The sequence below is a fragment of the Macaca thibetana genome, chromosome 11 (assembly GCF_024542745.1).
Source record: "Macaca thibetana thibetana isolate TM-01 chromosome 11, ASM2454274v1, whole genome shotgun sequence".
Taxonomy (NCBI): domain Eukaryota; kingdom Metazoa; phylum Chordata; class Mammalia; order Primates; family Cercopithecidae; genus Macaca; species Macaca thibetana.
This window is the reverse complement of record NC_065588.1, coordinates 35,576,575-35,596,343: the sequence shown is the minus strand read 5'-3', so window position 1 is coordinate 35,596,343 and position 19,769 is coordinate 35,576,575. Positions and strand designations below refer to the sequence as shown.

At 35.2% G+C, this 19,769-nt stretch overlaps 1 protein-coding gene across 5 annotated transcripts in view; it reads left to right on the top strand.

Annotated features, from left to right (window-relative positions):
* ABCD2 (ATP binding cassette subfamily D member 2) overlaps positions 1–19,769 on the top strand; it is a 123,742-nt gene that overhangs the window by 48,679 nt on the left and 55,294 nt on the right. For 3 of the 5 annotated variants that reach the window (XM_050750130.1, XM_050750128.1, XM_050750132.1), the window contains one exon: positions 1,540–1,665. In XM_050750130.1, the coding sequence (XP_050606087.1) occupies positions 1,540–1,665 (126 nt within the window). Of the gene's footprint in view, positions 1–1,539; positions 1,666–15,348; positions 19,431–19,769 lie in introns of those variants that run through there. The other 2 variants (XM_050750131.1, XM_050750129.1) reach the window with 1 other exon arrangement.

Below are 19,769 nucleotides of genomic sequence, written 5' to 3'. Positions count from 1 at the left end.
CAAAGAAGTAATGCTTAATATTTAAATCAGAACAGTAACCAAAGGTCAACCAGTGACACTAATTCCATTGATGTTGTCATGAAGAACATGCACTGATCTTTTATTCTTTGCATAGAGACCAGTTTTAGAGTCTTTGACTCCTGTGTCTATTAGCCCTGACTACCTGACCTACATGTAGTAGGTAACTGGATTCTATTAATAAGCAAATCCATTTTAGAACGGTAACTTACAGGGCAAATAATTATTTAGTCTGGTAAGAAATTACTGATTTTTATTTTCTTAAACTTTTTTGTCATTTTATTTTTAAAAATCAAAATATATTTTATAAAGGAAATTGTCCTGGCAAATACTTGATACTAATTTTCAACTCCAAATTGAATAGTAAATGACAGTGTAAGAGTTGACTTTGTTCCCATTAACTAAGCTAAGTCATGCTACGTACCAACAGTCCAGAGGGACTTGAAAGAAGAAAGGGAAAGGACAAAGAAAAGTAAGAGCAGGGGGTGAGATGAGAGGGAGAAAGGATAAGCAGAGGGAAACAATGTCAAGTGATGGGATGCCTCTGATAACAGACAGGCATTATCAAAGTAAAAATTAATCTTAGAAAATTGTCCAATATACTTAGAAAAATAACTTACTTTTTCTCCTAAGAATTTGATTCTGGAGTATGATTCCAATATTATGAGGTTAAATGTCTGCTATAAATTTTTAAGATGAGCCATATTCACTCTCACAGTCTTATAGTGATGAAATTCCATTAGTAATGCTTAGGTAGTCACAATGCTGATAAAATAATCTTCTCATTGCATCTTTGCTAACAGGGCTGTGGCCTGTTTGATCATTAGCCACTGCAATGTATTTTTCATGTAGTTAGTCAGACCCTTCTCACCAAGAATGAACCTGCTTTCTGCAGGAAAATGTACTCAGTGACCTGCCTCATCTTTCCTGTGCCTCGTATTTATGATTCATTCATCTACAAAACAATAAAGCTTAATGTATTATTAGAAAGCATCAGAAAATCTATTTAAATTTATTAAAAATGTGATATTATAGTCCAAAGAGGGGGATAACTACTTTTTTGCTTTATCATTTATTGCCTTTAATAATGTCATATTCTTGGCCAGGCGCGGTGGCTCACGCCTGTAATCCCAGCACTTTGGGAGGCCGAGGCGGGCGGATCACAAGGTCAGGAGATCGAGACCACAGTGAAACCCCGTCTCTACTAAAAATACAAAAAATTAGCCGGGCGCGGTGGCGGGCGCCTGTAGTCCCAGCTACTCAGGAGGCTGAGGCAGGAGAATGGCGTGAACCCGGGAGGCGGAGCTTGCAGTGAGCCGAGATCGCGCCACTGCACTCCAGCCTGGGCGACAGAGCGAGACTCTGTCTCAAAATAATAATAATAATAATAATAATAATAATAATAATGTCATATTCTTTTTAGTTGCTTTAAAATTGTTAGCAATGCAACTCATATTGTCCAAAGAAAAACTTATAATTCATATAGCAAAATAATTAATTTTTGTGTGCACTTTTTAAAAGACCAAAATATGCCTTGCTGGATGAATGTACCAGTGCTGTCAGCATTGATGTCGAAGGAAAGATATTTCAGGCTGCAAAAGGGGCTGGAATTTCCTTACTGTCTATAACACACAGGCCTTCTCTTTGGTAAGTATTTCCAGTGCTAATTTGTGGTAGATGGTTTTTCCTTAAATTTCTCAAAAAATAACTTTGCTAAATTTTTTGCAGTAGAGGGTAGGGTATTTCACTTACTTTCTACCCATATTTCTCTTAAGTTGCACATTAGTAGCTTAGATATTCCCTACCTATAACCATTAACGTATTATTTTATTATCATCACTTTCCAGTAATTCTTAAAAGACATGGAAAAATCCAGTGATTTATTTTAGTGGAAAATATTTATCATACCCAGTAAGACATACTGGGAAAAATATGTTTATATATTTGTACATCATTCTTTTAGTCTTTTCTTTAAAACCCAGCAAAGTAAAATCCAGGGAAAAAATATATATACACACAATTTGATATTCCCTCAAAGGATTAAGTGGAGAAAACACGGGTGGCGGGGGGAGGGGGGTGCTGGGGAAGGGCTTATCTTTAGTTGGTTTAAAGAAAAATGAGCTAAATCTTTTTAGAAATAATATCTCATAAAACCATATAGAATTTTCCCTTCAAATAAAGATGTTAATTTTACAATTCCCCTACTTTTCCATTGATTCATCATCATCATAATAGTTGAGCACTTATTCTGTTCCAGGCACATCTTATTTAAGTTTCACAACAACCCTATGGAGTTTAGGACATCTAATCTTCCTATTTTACAGATGAAGAAACTGAGAATTAGAAAAGTGATACTTCCATGATCACACACTCTGTACTACAGCAAACTGCTCTCATTATAAGGAACTCAAAGTATATCTCATGCATTAGCCATAAATACTACATTCTCTACTTTTGTATTTCTATTTAATCAATGAAAATTTTTTCTTTTGACTTCTTAGTAACTATAACTGCCTCTATATATGCTTTGGCCTCCTGTTTTCTAAAGGACTACACAGGATTCCTCCTCTCTCTCTTTCTGGCTGCAGCATTCTGTGGCAGGTGGCTGATCAGATTTCATGCCAAAGTTGTCATCATGTACATGGCTTCAAATCTAATCTAATAGCAAGCATTATTGGAATTAATCCTTGAAGCCCTTCTAGACCTTTGACCTTATAAAAAATGTTTACTTTAAAGTTGTTAGCAAACAGTATTCATCTAATTAGGCTTTTATTGTTCAAAATTCTTTGACTCTGAGTTTCATTTATATTGAAAAGATAATCTATTTTCCCACTCAATTTAAACATTCAGATTTTTCAGAATTTTTTAAAAATATACTTTCTGGATCTAGTCCAGCATGAGTTAGGATCCATGCCAATGAATATGCTTCCTCCGACTTTTATCCTGAGGAAGACCAACAGGACCTAGATTTTTAAGACAATAATGACATTTGCCTGTAAATCCTGTGAATCAAGGACAACACAGAGCTAGGCCAGAACTCTTGAGCACTTTTTGGTATGAACCTTAATTTCCAAACTTTCTCCCAAATTAATCACATGTTGGGATATTAAAAGTTTTTCTGACCTGTGTTGATGGATTTGTTATGCTATCTTGCCATTCAGTTCCTTACTCAAGTAGCCTTAGGAGGCATTGAAAGCATATATAGCCATTGTTTCCTCAATCGAGGGAACAAATAGTCTTTTAAGTAAATAACAAAATCTGTAAGGCTATGCCTTTTGACAAGAAGCACATTTAATTGCAGCTACCCAAGTACATTTCTCCACAAAACAAAACACCATGTTAGTTCTGATTTTTTATTTAGTTTTGCCATTTTAGGTTGTCATTTCTGATTATTCTTTCTCTTAGGGAAAATGAAATTTGTATTTTCCCTGAATAGATTTCAGAAGTGGGGAAAGATGTATCATATTTTTTCCCATAACAACAAATGAGTAATTGTTGATTGTAAAGATTAAAATCAATACTAGTGTCTGAAGAAGTAAAAATTTATAGAAGCTTATTAAAATTTTTGATTCCTGGATAGAATTATAGCTGTATAACCATCACTTTCCTAAGCTTTTTCCTACTTGTGAAGGAAGTTTAAAGATTATCTCAAATGAGTTTCAGTTAAAATAGAAATTTCTTTTCAATTCCTCTAAGATAAACCCTGAAATATTATCTCAGCTTGTAATGTAGAACACGCCTTTGCATCTCAGGATATGAAACACCTACACAGTTGGTTCCTCCCATGTAGAAATCAAATAATGTTGTAAGACCAGAGTGATGAGCCAAACCATCATTATACATCGAAGGTGGGGTTTGCCCAATATATGAATGCCCATGCATGAGTGAGATCATGTGGTACTTGTCTTTCTGTCCCTAGCTTATTTCACTTACTATAATGTCCTCCAGGTTCTTCCATATTTTCGTAAGTGGCAGGATTTTATTCTTTTTTATTGTGGACTAGTATTCCATCATGTATATATAAAACATTCTTTATCTTTTCATCCACTGATGGGCACTAGGGTTGATTCCATATGTTGGCTGTACAAATAGTGCTGCAACAAACATGGGAGTGCAGTTATCTCTTTGACATACTGAGATCATTTCCTTTGCATATATTTCCAGTGGGGGATTGCTGGATCATTTTGTAGTTCTATTTTTAGTATTTCAAGGAACCTCCTTACTGTTTTCCATGATGGCTGTACTAATTTATATTCCCACCAAAGGTGGGAATATAAGGTTTTTTCCACATCCTCACCAACACTTTCTGTCATTTTCTTAATAGCCATTCTAACAAGAGTGAGGTGATTTGAATTTACCTAATGATTAGTGTTGTTGAACATTTTTGATATGCCTGTTGGTCATTCATGTATATCTTCTTTTGAAGATATCTTCTTTTGAGAAATGTTCATTCAGATCTTCTGTCCATTTTGTAATTAGGTTATTCATTTTCTTGCTATTTAGTTGCTTGAATTCCTTATATATATTGGCTATTAGTCCCTTATCAGATGTATAGTTTCCAAATATTTTCTCCAATTTGATAGGTATCTCTTCATTCTGTTGATTGTTTTCTTTGTTGCACAGAAGCTTTTGAGTTTGATGTAATCCCATTTGTCTAATTTTTCTTTTGTTGCCTATGCTCTTGAGGTCATATCCAAAACTCATTGCCCAAATTCCATTGTCATTTCAAATTTATATCTACATTTCTTTGTCATGAAATTTTTGCCCTATGTATTCTTCTAATAATTTCAGGTCTTGCATTGAAGTCTTTAATCCATTTTGAGTTGATTTTTGTATATGGTGAACAATAAGGGTCAAATTTCATTCTTCTCCTTGTGGATATCCAGTTTCCCACAATTTATTGAGGGTACTGCCCTTTCCCAATAGTGTGTTCTTGGCAGCTTTGTTGAAAATCAGTTGACTGTAAGTACAAGGATTTATTTCTGGGTTCTCTATTCTATTCCTTAAGTCTGTGTGTCTGTTTTTGTGTCAGTACCATGCTATTTGGGTTGCTATAGTTTTATAGTATATTTTGACACCAGGTAGTGTGATGGCTCCAGCTTTGTACTTTTTGCTCAAGAATTTTTTCACTATTCTGGGTGTTTTGCAGTTGCACACAAATTTTAGAATTTTTTTTCAATTTTTCCGAAGACTATCATTGGCATTTTCATAGGGATTAAATTGAATATGTACATCACTTCAGGTAGTATGGACATTTTAGCAATATTAATTCTTCCAATTCATAAACATGCAATATCATTTTATTTGTGTATGAGTGTCCTCTTTGATTGCTTACATTAATGTTTTATAGTTTCATTGTAGAGACCTTACACCTCCTTGCTTGTATTCATGCCTAAGTTCTTAACTTTTTCTAGCTATTGTAAATGGGATTGTTTTCTTGATTTTTTTTCACATAATTTGCTGTCAGTGTAGACAAATGCTACTAATTTTTACATACTGATTTTGTGTCTTTCAACTTTACTGAATTCATTTATAAATCTAATGTTTTTTGATGGAGTCTTTAGGGCTTTCTATATATAAATGTGATACGTAACATTAACAAAATGAAGGATAGGAACGTGTTATCTGCAGCCAGGGAAAATTTATATTTTTCCTTTATTTAACTTTTTCTTTTATTTATCTTTTTCCTTTCAAATTCAGATGCCTTTTGTTTCTTTTTCTTGCCTAATTGCTCTGGGTAGGACTTTCAGTAGTACACTGAATGTAAGTGGCAAAAGTGAGTGTTCGTATTCTTATTTTGTTCCATATCTTACAGAAAACATTTTATTTTTGTTTGTTTGTTTGCTTAGAGTCAAGGTCTCACTCTGTCGCCCAGGCTGGACTACAGTGGTGTGATCATATCTCACTGCAACCAAAAAACTCCTAAGGTCAAGTGATCTTCCCACCTTGGCCTCCCAAAGTACTAGGATATACAGGCATGAGCTACCATGTCTGGTTGTAGAGGGAAAGTTTTAAATTTTTCCCTTTTCAGTATAGATGCTAGCTGTGGGCTTGTCATGTATGGTCTTTATCATGTTGAGATATGTTCCTCCTATGCTTAATTTGTTGAATGTTTTTATCATAAAAGGATGTTCAATTTTATCAAATGCTTGTTCTGTGTCAATTAAGATAAACATTTTTTTGTCCTTCATTTTGTTAATGTTATGTACCACATTTATTGCTTTGCATATGTTCAACTGTACTTGCATCTCCAGGATGAATTCCATGTGATCATGGTGAATGATCTTTTTAAAGTGCTGTTGAATTCAGTTTGCTGGTATTTTTCGGATGATTTTTGCATCTATGTTCATCAAGGATATTGGCCTGTAGTCTTCTTTTTCTTGTTGTTGTCTTTTTGTTTGGTTTCAGTATCAGGGTAATGCTGGCCTTATAGAATAAGTTTTGAAGTATTCTTTCCTTTTTAATTTTTGGAATAGTTTGAGACTAATATTAGTTCTTTAAATATTTGGTAGAATTTGGTAGTTAAGCCATCAGATTGTGGGCCTTTCTTTGATGTGATTCCATTTCCTTACTTGTTATTTGTCTGTTGACATTTTCTGTTTCTTCATAGTTCAATCTTTGTAGGTTGTATGTGTTCAAAATGTATTCATTTCTTCTAGGTTAATCAATTTGTTGGTTTATAATTATTTACAACAGTCTCATCATTCTTTGTGTTTCTATAGTATGAGTTGTAATTTCCCTTTTTTCATCTCTGAATTTATTTATTTGAATCTTCTTTCTTTTTTCTTATTCTAGATAAACATTTGTCAAATTTGGTTATCTATGAAAAAATCAATTATTCATTTTTGCTGATATTTTATGTTTTTTTCCAGGCTCTATTTTATTTGTTTCCACTCTGATGTATATTATTTCCTTTCTTTTACTAGTTTTGGTTTGGATTTGTTCTTGTTTTCCAGTTCCTTGACCTACAACATTAGGTTGTTTATTCAACATTTTTAATCTATTTTGATGCAGGTATTTATTGCTATAAATTTTCCTCTTTAAATTGTTTTTGCTATATTCTACAGATTTTGGTATGTTATGTTTCCATTTTTTTTTCTCAGAAGAAAATTTTTAAAATTTTTCTTTTAATTTCTTTATTGACCCATTGGTTAATCAATATCATGTTGTTTAATTTCCATGTATTTGTAAGTTTCCAAAGTTCTTCTTTTTTATTGATTTCTAGGTTTATATCATTGAGGAGAGAAAAGATACTTGATATAATTTCAATATTCTTAAATTTTTGAAGACTTGTTTTATGGCATTGCATATGATCTATCCTGGAGAATGTTTCATGTGTAGTTGAGAATATATATTCTGAAGCTTTCTGATGAAATTTTCTATAAATTTTTAGAATATTGGTTTAGAAATTTGGTTTAGAATATAGTTTAAATCTGGTGTTTCTTGATTTTCTGTCTGGGTGATCTAATTACTGAAAGTAGGGTGTTGAGGTCTCCTACTCTTATTGTATTGCAGTTCACTTCTTTCAGATCTAGGAGTATTTGACTTGTATATGTATGTGCTCTGATGTTAGGTTCAAATATATTCAGAATTATCATATCTTCTTGCTGAATTGACCCTTTTATATAATAACATTCTTGGCCTCTTTTATAGCTTTCACTTAAAGTCTATTTTACCTAACATGAGTATAGCTACTCCTGATGCCTTTTAGCTTTCATTTGGATAGAATATCTTTTGCATTCCTTCACTTTTAGTCTGTATTGTCCTTGCAGATGAAGTGAGTCTCTTGTAGGCAGCACACAGTTGGGTCTTGCTTTTAATCCAGATACTCTTTTTTTTTTTTTGAGACAGAGTCTTGCTTTGAAGCCCAGGCTGGAGTGCAGTGGTGTGATCTCAGCTCACTGCAACCTCTGCTTCCCAGGTTCAAGTGATTCTCCTGCCTCAGCCTCCTGAGTAGGTAGAATTACAGGGGCCCACCACAACACCCAGCTAATTTTTGTATTTTTTTTTTTTTTACGTAGAGATGGGGTTTCACCATGTTGGCCAGGCTGGTCTCAAACTCCTGACCTCAAGTGATCTGCCCGCCTCGGCCTCCAAAAGTGCTGAGATTACAGACGTGAGCCACTGCACCTGGCCCAGACACTCTGTGTTTTAATTGGAGAACTTAATCCATTAACATTCAAGGTAATTATTAATAGGTAAGGAATTACTCCTGTCATTTTGTTAATTGCTTCCTAGTTGTTTTGTATATATTTTCTTCCTTTTTTCCTCTCACAGTCTTTCTTTGTGAGTAAGTGATTTTCTTTACTAATATGTTTTGATTCCTTGCTTTTTATTTTTAGTGTGTCTACTACAGGTTTTTGCTCTGTGGTTACCATGAGGCTTACAAAAAACATCTTATAGTTAAACATGTTATTTTTGTACCTATGTTTTTGCTTCATGGTTAACATGAGGCTTACAAAAACATCTTATAACATGCTATTTTAAGTTCATAACAACTTTAATTTAATTGCAAAAAAGGCACAAATTTTACCCTTTATCTCCCATTTTGAATTTTTAATATCACAATTTACATCTTTTTATATTGTATATACATTAATAAATTATTTTAGTTGTTAAAGTATATACAAATTGCAAAAAAACACAACCTTTACCCTTTATTCCCCATTTTCAATTTTTAGTATTACAATTTACATATTTTTATATTGTATATACTTTAACAAATTATTTTAGTGCTTATTATTTTTAGTAGTTTTGTCTTTTTACCTTCACACTAAATAAATAAGTGATTTACATACCCCCATTACATTATTTGAGTATTCTGAATTTGACTGTGTACTTGCTTTTACCAGTGAGTTTTATACTTTCGAATGTTTTCTTATTACCCATTAGCATCATTCTTTCAATGTGAAGAACTCCCTTTAGTACTCATTGTAAGACATGTCTGGTGGTGATAAATCCCCTCAGCTTTGGTTTGTGTGGGAAAGTCTATCTCTTTCATTTCCAAAGGACAATTTTGCTAAGAACAGAATTCTTGGTTGAAAGGTTTTTTTTCCTTCAGCACTTTGAATATGTAATCCCATTCTCTCGTAGCCAGTGAAGTTTCTACTGAAAAAGTTGATAACAGACATATTAGAACTCCCTTATATGTTATTTTCTTCTTGCTTTCAGCTTTCTCTCTTTGTCTTTGGTTTTTGGCAGTTTGATTGTAATATATCATAAGGTAGTCTTATTTGGATTGAATATGATTGAAGACTTTTGACCTTCCTGTACCTCTGTACCTAGATATTTATATCTGTCTCCAGATTTTGAAATGTTTCTGCTATGATTTATTTAAATAAGCTTTATAAATCTTTATGTTTCTTAACTCCTTCTTAAATACCAACAACTCATGTATTTGCTCTATTTTTTTTTTTTTTTTTTGGAACTGGCATCTCATTCTTGTCACCTAGGCTGGAGTGCGATGGCATGATCTTAGCTCACTGCAACCTCTGCTTCCTGGGTTCAAGCAATTCTCCTGCCTCAGCATCCCAAGTAGCTGAGAGTACAGGCACACACCACCAGGCTGGGCTAAATTTGTATTTTCAGTAGAGACGGGGTTTCACCAGGTTGGTCAGGCTAGTCTTGAACTCCTGACCTCATATTATCCACCCACCTCAGCCTCCCAAAGCAATAGGATTACAGGCATGAGCCACCATGTCCAGACGATATTTGTTCTTCTGATGCTATTTCATAAGTCCCATAAGCTTTCTTTATTCCTTTTCGTTCTTTTTTCATATACTGTAAGTTTGCAAGTAACCTGTTTTCAAGTTCACATATTTTTTTCTTCTGTTTGATAAATTCTGCTGTTGATGTCTGTATTGCATTTTTATTTTTTTCATCGTATTTTTCAGCTCCAGTATTTCTGGCTTTTTTCCCATTATTTCATATCTATTACTTTTCTCTAATTTCTGAATTGTTTCTCTGTATTTTATTGAAGTTTGCTGTATTAGTCCATTTTCATACTGCTATAAAGAACTGCCTGAGACTGTGTAATTTATAAAGAAAAGAGGCTTAATTGACTCACAGTTCAACATGGCTGGAGAGGCCTCAGAAAACGTATGATCATGGCAGAAGGTGAGGGGGAAGCAAGGCACCTTATTCACAAGGTGGCAGGAAGGAGAATGAACTGAGGAGGAACTACCAAACACTTATAATACCATCAAATCTCATGAGAATTCAATCACTATCATGAGAACAACATGGGGGAACCCCATCATGATCCAATTGCCTCCACCTGGTCTTTCCCTTGACACATGGAGATTATGGGGAATACAACTCAAGATGAGATTTTGGGTAGGGACACAGCCAAACTGTATCATTTTGCCCTGGCCCCTCCCAAATCTCAATTCCTCACTTTCAAAACACAATCATGCCCTTCCAAAAGCCCCTCAAAGTCTTAACTCATTCCAGAATTAACCCAAGAGTCCAAGTCCAAAGTTAGTTACTTCCTAGATACAACAGGGGTACATGCAATGGGCAAATACACCCTTTCCAAATAGGAGAAATTGGCCAAAGTGAAGGGGCTACAGGCCCTGTGCAAATCCTAAATCCAGTGGATCAGTCAAATATTAAAGCTCTGAAATAATCTTTGACTCCATGTCTCACATCCATGGGATGCTGATGCAAGAGGTGGGCTCCTATAGCCTTGGTCTGCTCACCCCTGTAGCTTTGCAGGGTATGGCTGCTTTCATGGGCTGGCATTGAGTGTCTGCTGCTTTTCCAGGACATGGTGCAAGCTGTTTATGGATCTACTATTCTGGGGTCTGGAGGATGGTGGCCCTCTTCTCACAGCTCTACCAGGCAATGCCCCAGTGGGGACTCTGTGTTGGGGCTCTGACATCACATTTTCCTTCTGCACTGCCCTAGCAATGGTTCTCCATGAGGGCTCTGACCCTGCAGCAAACTTCTGCCTGGATATCCAGGTGTTTCCATACATCCTCTGAAATCTAGGCAGAGCTTCCCAAACCTCGGTTCTTGACTTCTGTGCACCACAGGTCTAACACCACATGTAAACCACCAAGGATTGGGGCTTGTCCCCTCTGAAGCAATGGCCTGAGCTGTACATTTTCCCATTTTAACCACAGCTGGGACACAGGACACCAAGTCCTGAGACTGTACAAAGCAGAAAGTTCCTGGACCTGGCCCAGGAAACCATTTTTACCTCCTATGCCTCCAGGACTGCCATGAAGACCACTTACATGCCTTGGACACCTTTTCCCCCTTGTCTTAGTGATTAACATTTGGTTCCTCATTACTTATGCAAATTTCTGCAGCTGGTTTGAATTTCTCCCAAGAAAATGGTTTTTTCTTTTCCATTGCATCATCAGGCTATAAATTTTCTAAACTTTTATGCTCTGCTTTCCTTTTAAACATAAGTTCCAATTCCAAATCATCTCTCTGTGAAGCATAAAACTGAAAACTTTTAAGAGCACCCAGGTTACATCCTAAATGCTTTGCTGCTTAGAAATTTCTTCCACCTAAATCATCTCTCTCAAATCCAAAGTTCCACAGATCTCTAGGGCAGGGCCAAAATGTCACCAGTCTCTGCTAAAACATAGCAAGAGTCACCTTTGCTCTAGTTCCCAAGAAGTTTCTCATCTTCATCTGAGACTAATTCAGCCTGAACTTCATTGCCCATATTATTGTCAGCATTTTGGTCAATGCAATTCAATAAGTCCCTAAGAAGTTCCAAACTTTCCCACATCTTCCCATCTTCTTCTGAGCCCTCAAAACTGTTTCAGTCTCTGCCTGTTATCCAGTTCCAAAGTCACTTCCACACTTTTGGGTATCTTTTTTTTTGTTTGTTTTTGAGACAGAGTCTCACTCTGTCACCCAGATTGGAGTGCAGTGGTGCAATCTGCCTCCTGGATTCAAGCAGTTCCCTGCCTCAGCCTTCCGAATAGCTGGGATTATAGGCACCCACCATCATGCCCAGCTAATTTTTGTATTTTTGTAGAGTTGGGTTTCACCATCTTGACCAGGCTGGTCTTGAACTCCTGACCTCGTGATTCACCTGCCTCAGACTCCCAAAGTGCTGGGATTACAGGCATGAGCCACCATGCTAGGCCTGGGTATCTTTATAGCAGTACCCCACTCTACCAGTACCAATTTACTGTATTAGTCTGTTTTCATATTGCTATAAAGAACTGCCCTAGACTGGATAATTTATAAAGGAAAAATGATTTAATTGACTCACAGTTCAGCATGGTTGGGGAGGCCTCAGGAAACTTACAATCATGGTGGAAGGTGAAAGGGAAGCAAGGCACCTTCTTCACAAGGCAGCAGGAAAGAGAATGAACACAGGAGGAACTACCAAACACTTATAAAGCCGCAAGATCTCATGAGAACTCACTCATTATTATGAGAACAGCATGGGGAAAGCCACCCCCATGATCCAACTGCCTACACCTTGTCTCTTCCTTGACACATGGGGCTTGTGGGGATTACAATTCAAAATGAGATTCTGGGTGAGGATGCAGACAAACCATATTATTCACTGAACTTACTTAAAAAACAACTATTTTAATTTTTTTGCCAGGCAGGTCATATGTCTCCATCTTTTTAGAGTCAGTCACTGGCACTTTATTCTATCCATTTGGTGAATCCCATTTCCCTGATTGTTCTTGATCCTTGTGGTCATGAGTTGATGTCTACACATTAAAGAACTAGAAATTTATTCCAGTTTGCATAGTCTAGCTTTGTCTGGGAAAGTTCTTTGACAGTAAGGCTATCCAGAAATTCTAGGCAGGTCACCTGCTGTGGTTTCTAAGATAGTGATTGCTGCAACTATTGTAACACCAAGAGCACTGTAATCCCAGGGCCATGGTGGATGGTGCAGTGCCAGGGTGGAATCCCTTGGCCACCAAGGCTGGCACAGTGCTGAGCTGAAATCTGAGCCCCCAGCCATTGAGTCCTGCCTGCCACTGTGGGCTGTTTGGAGCCCATGGCTTCTATAGTTAGTTGGTTAGTGGTGATGCAGACCAGAAATTGAGTTTGTCTGACAGGGACAACAGGTTTCTGTCTGGCACTGAGGCAGGTTCAGAGGCTCAGTCTGCAGGTACCAGCAGAAGCGAGGGGCTGTAGGAGTCTGTCTAGTGCTGGGTTTTACTGTGGCAGGCCTGGTAGTGTGTTCCAATGCAAAGTCTTATGCTTACATCCCTCTCTTTTCCCCAAGTAGATGGTATTTCTCTCTGAGCTCTGCACTTTGTGGTTGGGACATGGGTGACTTGGGGAATGTAAAACTGCACTTCCTACCCACTTCAATGACTATTTTCTTATTATTATTCCTTTTTTTTTTTTTTTTTGAGACAGAGTCTCGTTCTGTCACCCAGGCTGGAGTGCAGTGGCATGATCTTGGCCCACTGCACGCTCCATCTCCTGGGTTCACGCCATTCTCCTGCCTCAGCCTCCCGAGTAGCTGGGACTACAGGCAGCTGCCACTGCACCCAGCTAATTTTTTTTTGTATTTTTAGTAGAGACGGGGTTTCACCGTGTTAGCCAGGATGGTCTTGATCTCCTGAACTCATGATCCACCCGCCTCAGCCTCCCAAAGTGCTGGGATTACAGGCATGAGCCATGGTGCCCGGCCTATTTTCTTATTATTATTCTATAACCAGATACTGTTAACTCTTGCCTGGTTTCCTTAACTCCTGCAGGGGTATTTTTATATGTAGATGGTTGCTCAATTTGATGTGTTCCTGCAAGGAGATGATCACTGGAGAGTCCTATTCCACCATCTTCCTTCACCCTCTGTCCCTTGAAATCATTTTTATAAGCAAAAGAAGTCCATCACAAAAGGCCACATATTCTATAATTCCATGTATATGAAATATCTATAATAGAGAAATCTATAGAGACAGAGAATAGATTAGTGGTTGTCAGGAGCTAAGGGAAAGGGAAATGGAGAAGGACTGCTAATGGGTAATGGGTTTCTTTTGGGGTTGAAGAGAATGTTCTGAAATTACTGGTGATGGTTGCATGAGCTTGTGATTATGCTAAGAATCACTGAATTTTACGCTTCAAAGGATGAACTTGTGGTATGTGAATATATCTCAATTTTTTAAAAAGCAGGAGGAAACTGCTTGAAAAAAGCCCACCAATCATAGTTAATAATGACAGATGAGATCTTGAAAGGAAACAAGAAGTGAGAAAAACTATAGGGGAAGGCAGAACAATTGAGGACATATAAGAATATAGGCCAGTTCAGCAGTGACAAAATGCAGGTGGCTCAGCTATGCAGGACCAGCTCTGCCAACTTTTCTCTCACCAAATATCCCCGACAAAGCCCACGGAATGGTGACCTCAGCCTCCTTTAGGGCAAAGTGGATCATCTCCTATCTCATCAGTAAAATAATCTCTGTACCTCTGTGAAGTTCCTAATTATGAAACTGAGCCATGAGAAAGAGATTAAATTATATAAAAATGTGGAAGTATCTTAAAAATATTTCCTCTATGGGCCGGGCGCGGTGGCTCAAGCCTGTAATCCCAGCACTTTGGGAGGCCGAGACGGGCGGATCACAAGGTCAGGAGATCGAGACCATCCTGGCTAACACGGTGAAACCCCGTCTCTACTAAAAAAAATACAAAAACCTAGCCGGGCGAGGTGGCGGGCGTCTGTAGTCGCAGCTACTAGGGAGGCTGAGGCAGGAGAATGGCGTGAACCTGGGAGGCGGAGCTTGCAGTGAGCTGAGATCCGGCCACTGCACTCCAGTCTGGGCGACAAAGCGACACTCTGTCTCAACAAAAAGAAAAAAAAAAAAAAAAAAATTTCCTCTATGAAAGAGTTGTTTTTAAAAATGTTTTTAAACTATGTTTATTATAGAGAAACTTTTACTTATGTAGAAGAACTCATTCCCAAAGGATGGTATATTAATGAATTGCTATTGTATTTCCTTTATTTTCCTTAGCTTTTCTCTCTGTGACCTTTTAATATTGATTTTCTTTCCTCAGCTTCCTTTCCTTACTCCCATTCTAAGTATGCCTTACTATTTATTCAGGAGCCATATTGAATTATGAAGATAAATTAAATACATGCAACAGCATGTCTGCCTTTACAGTTAATATGCATTCAGAATATGAAAAAAAAAATATCTTCCTAAACATCAGATTAGTGGCTTTTGGGGTTTAAAAAATCACAGTATTTAACTTCTTGATATGTCCTTAAAACTCAAATGGAAAATAGCACCTACTTAAAATTTGCCTTTGGGTATCAATTTGAATGAAAAACATACATATAAAATGATTTTTCAAAATTATGGCTAATAATATTATTTCATTTTAATTATGCAGGAAATACCACACACATTTATTACAGTTTGATGGTGAAGGAGGTTGGCGCTTTGAACAATTGGATACTGCTATCCGTTTGACATTGAGTGAAGAAAAGCAAAAGCTAGAATCTCAGCTAGCTGGAATTCCCAAAATGCAGCAGAGACTCAATGAACTATGTAAAATTTTGGGAGAAGACTCAGTGCTGAAAACAATTAAAAATGAAGATGAGACTTCTTAATTTGTTTTGACATATTTTAAAAGTTAATTATTAGATAAAGGCTCAAAGACACTCTGTTATACTGCATGAATTATGTTAAGCTAAGCACAGAGAAGAAAAGGCAGCAAGACATGTTTTATAAGATTTTAGCATTAAGGAAGTATATGATCTGACTTTTCAGAAGAAAATAAACAAATGCATTATGTAAGATCAGTCATTATGACTTACACTAATTCCTAGTGAAGGCCTAATGCACTTGTAAAACAGGATTTTCTAGGTGAATTCATGATGAGTACCAGATTTACTATGAATATGTGGTGTGTCTGAAGTTCTTAACAAACATGGGAGGCATTCTGGAAATGAAACAAGTTAAGAGCAGCATTTGGGTTGATACCAAGTGCATAAAATTCGAACTTTGATTGACATTTAGTCCATTTATGGTTGATATTAGGTTTAACAGCTAGAATTCAAATTGATCATTGCTAGTGGCCAACTAAACCTGTACAAAATAGCTGATAGTTTTATAAATAATTTCAATATAAAAATTGTTTTAATGGCATTAGTTGAAAGAAAAAAGCATGGCTAAAATGTATAAAATGCCATGTTTTTAAATGTTGGACTTTAAGCATCTTAATGAGGGCATATAACAAATTAATTTTAGTAAGAATCTTAAATATTTTTAAATAAACCCTTTCATTTTAAAAAGAGAGTTGCCAATACGGAAAAGGAGTATCCAAACAATGTCTCAACCTGATAATTTGCTTAGCAGAATTATCTATTGCAGCTTCTGTTCAGAAATACACAGCTTATTTTTTTGCCCAAGGATGAGTCCACATATTAAGAACTGCCGTGGCATAAAAGAACTTAAGGATTCTGAGAATCATAGTAATAACATACATTGCAATAGTACCTTATAATTTACAATCCCCATTTACATCATTTCACCTTAATGTTTATGACAATGTTTTGAGACAAATACTATTTTTCCTACTTTGCTTTTGAGAAAATTGACACTCAGACTTGCCCTAATCATGCACTTTACTTAAGGAAAGATCGAGAAATCAAATGAAGTTCTCCTGACTCCCTGGTTTAGTGCTCTTTTGTTATCATCCTTTAAATCAAACTGGGTTATAATAGCAATAAAAGTTAGATGAGGTGTAGAAAATAAAATAAATTTAGTAATGTTAGTGTTATTGTTATTTGATTATTGTTTACAAGAAATGAAAATTAAGTACAAAGTGCAAAGATCATTATTCTGTCATTTAAAATGAATGAAGAAAGTTAGTAAATCATTCAGCAACTATGCAGTCTTACTCAATATTAATGTACCACTAAGGCATTAGCAATGAGAAGGGCAAATAATTATGGTTTTGATAAATTTAATATTTATTGAGCACAATGAGAAATAGTCTATATGGACTAGCCGTATGAAATAGATTTTATTCTATTTGTGTACACTGGAGTTGGAAGTACAAAAGCCAAGACTGAAACTTTATCTCTTGCTGCCTATGATACCACGTTGATATACCAGAAGAATATTGGAATGATCAGTTGTTAGTGGCCTAGGATTTTTATTTGCCTATTGAGGCACAGCCATAATAGATGTTAAGTCTGTGATTCTTAGACCTTTTCAGGTGATAGAGTACCTGAAAGTCATTCATAATGATCGTTATAGAACATCAAAACATTTCTACATTTTCAATTCTGACATGATAATCAGTGCATTTTTAATTGTCAATAAATGTAACAAACTTAAATGAAGGAATGCAATGTAAAATTATAATCAGTACATTTGTCCAACGTTTTCTGTTAGTATCATCACCTACTTATTCATCAGTTAAAACTTCCTGTTAGAAAAGTGAGGCAGGAATTAAAGATTTTTTTAAGAAACATGGAACCAAAACTTAAACTTGCTAAAAATTATTCATTAATCTTTTCTATGTAAGTGATTATCCAGTTTATACTGCTACAAGGGGAAAAGTCTGAGGCAAGAGTTTTAAGTTAATTTTTACAGGTACAAGAAGAAAATGAAAAATCCTCATGTGAAAGATGTGTATAATTTTCATGCCTTAATTTTCATAATATAAAATATATATATAATATAAAAATAAAACATTGAAAAGAATGCCAAAACAAATATTAGATTTGTAATTAGTCATTATTAAATATATTTTACCCATGAACTAAAGCAAAAAAGACTCATTATTTGTAATGTACAGGATTCAAAGATGCCTAAAATTCTGTATTAAAAACTATATACACTGCAATTTAAATGTTAAAGTTCTAATGTGAACATGTTTTCCATGAGCTTTTTGTGCCTTTTTGTTTTCTGAATTTATTTTTCAGGACCAATATCTTTAACTTGGAAGGGAAAAAATCTCTGATTTGAACTTGTATTTATGTACCCTTCAATTGTTTCCAAATGGTCCAGTGGGTATACCATATTTTACTACTCTTATATTTTATGAAAAACATGAAAAAGACTGAGAAACTAGCCGTTTTTGAATATAGCAAGGGATAGATGAGGAAAGGAAAAGAGAAATAATATTTCAAGTTTCAAACTGATTTTACCATGTTATATCTATTTGCCCAAACGTTTGACATATTTTTGGTCAAACAAAAAGCTATAAGTTTATGGAGCTTGATTTTAAAATGTGCGTTCTTCAGGTTAACTCTTAAACTTGAAAAATAAGTTGCATTCTACGAAAATGTTGCATTATATTTCTACAGCATGTAATGTTATGGCAAGCATGAGTCTGAAAAACAGTTTGTGTTCTTGTAAGCAGGATAATGTGTAATAATCCCTCTCAAATAATCTCAAGAAGAATGATATACCTTAAAACTCAACTCAAGTTTACATTTGTTTACAGTGGGAATTGTTTTCTATTGATAGAAATTTCGTTTTTGTCTCAAATTTTGGTCTGTCAGTAAAGGCATAAATGAATATGTTAATTTTTATTTGAAACATGGTTCCAAGTATAATTTCATATTTGGCATTAGATTCATCCTATTATAATCTGTTTGGAATAGCTTTTTGATTCAATAAGTCTGGAAAAATCTGTTACACATTGAAACCCAAATCCAGAGAATGTTACATACTTCTGATATATGCATAAAATGATGGTAAAGGTTATTAAATCATTGATTTAAAAAGATGACTTTGATATAATTACTTTATGGGCAAAATTGTCCTCATTTAGAAGTGAAAAGTACTTTCACATAGCCTAGGCTATTTACAGTTCTGATTATACACATTTAGATATGTCGAATATGTTTGGGGATTGTACTTCTAATGTTTGCCACATGAGCGCTTTCAGGTGGATGTATAAAATATTTTTATTAAAAACCAATTTCTTCTTCATTGTTGATGCTTTTCCTGATTACCAAGTTCAGGGCTGGTTTACATTTCATGTTGTGAAATTTTCAAAACCAATGGTCTATTTATAAGCCAGAGTTGTATTAATGAAAATGAATGAGAAAAATGTCCTTAAAGGTAAAAATCATTATGTAGCTAAATGAGATTATGACTGTGTGTGAGTACATTATAATATAATTTCCATCTGATGTGTATTTACCTGAGTTCATCATCCCTTAGGAATTCCTTAACCATTAAGAAAAAGACTAGATTAATCAAAGGAATTACAAATTATTCCATTGGTACAAAATACCCTATTTCTATACTTTAAATGGCCATGTTGGGTATATGTCTATATATACCTTACTTATATATTGAATTGTATATAACCGTGTGTAGAATTATAGACAATAGTCACCAGTTATTTGAATATTAATTTTCTTTATTAATACACCACATTTATTAAGTAACTACCTATGCCAGGTACTGTGCTAAGTTCTATTACTAAATAAAATGTGTTCCCTGTCCAAAGATGCTATGACCATTGAAAATCAGGAAAATGAATGCCATCAGTCAGATAAAAAGTCAACAGCTGTATTTATTATTAATATTTACCAAGTAGGCAAAAAGTGTTGCATTTACAGACTCGCCAAATCTTCACAAAATGCTAATTTAATGAAAGAGGAAAATGAGAGAAAGGTTAAGTAATTCATCCAACCTCATATAATACCCAAACTATAAAGCTGAAATTTGACATGAGCAATATTTGTTTATAAAGCCTATTCAACTCCACATAACCTTTTAGTTAGTTTAGAACATTTTTCATTATTACTATTTTTAACATAAATATTAAGTATAATTTTGGTT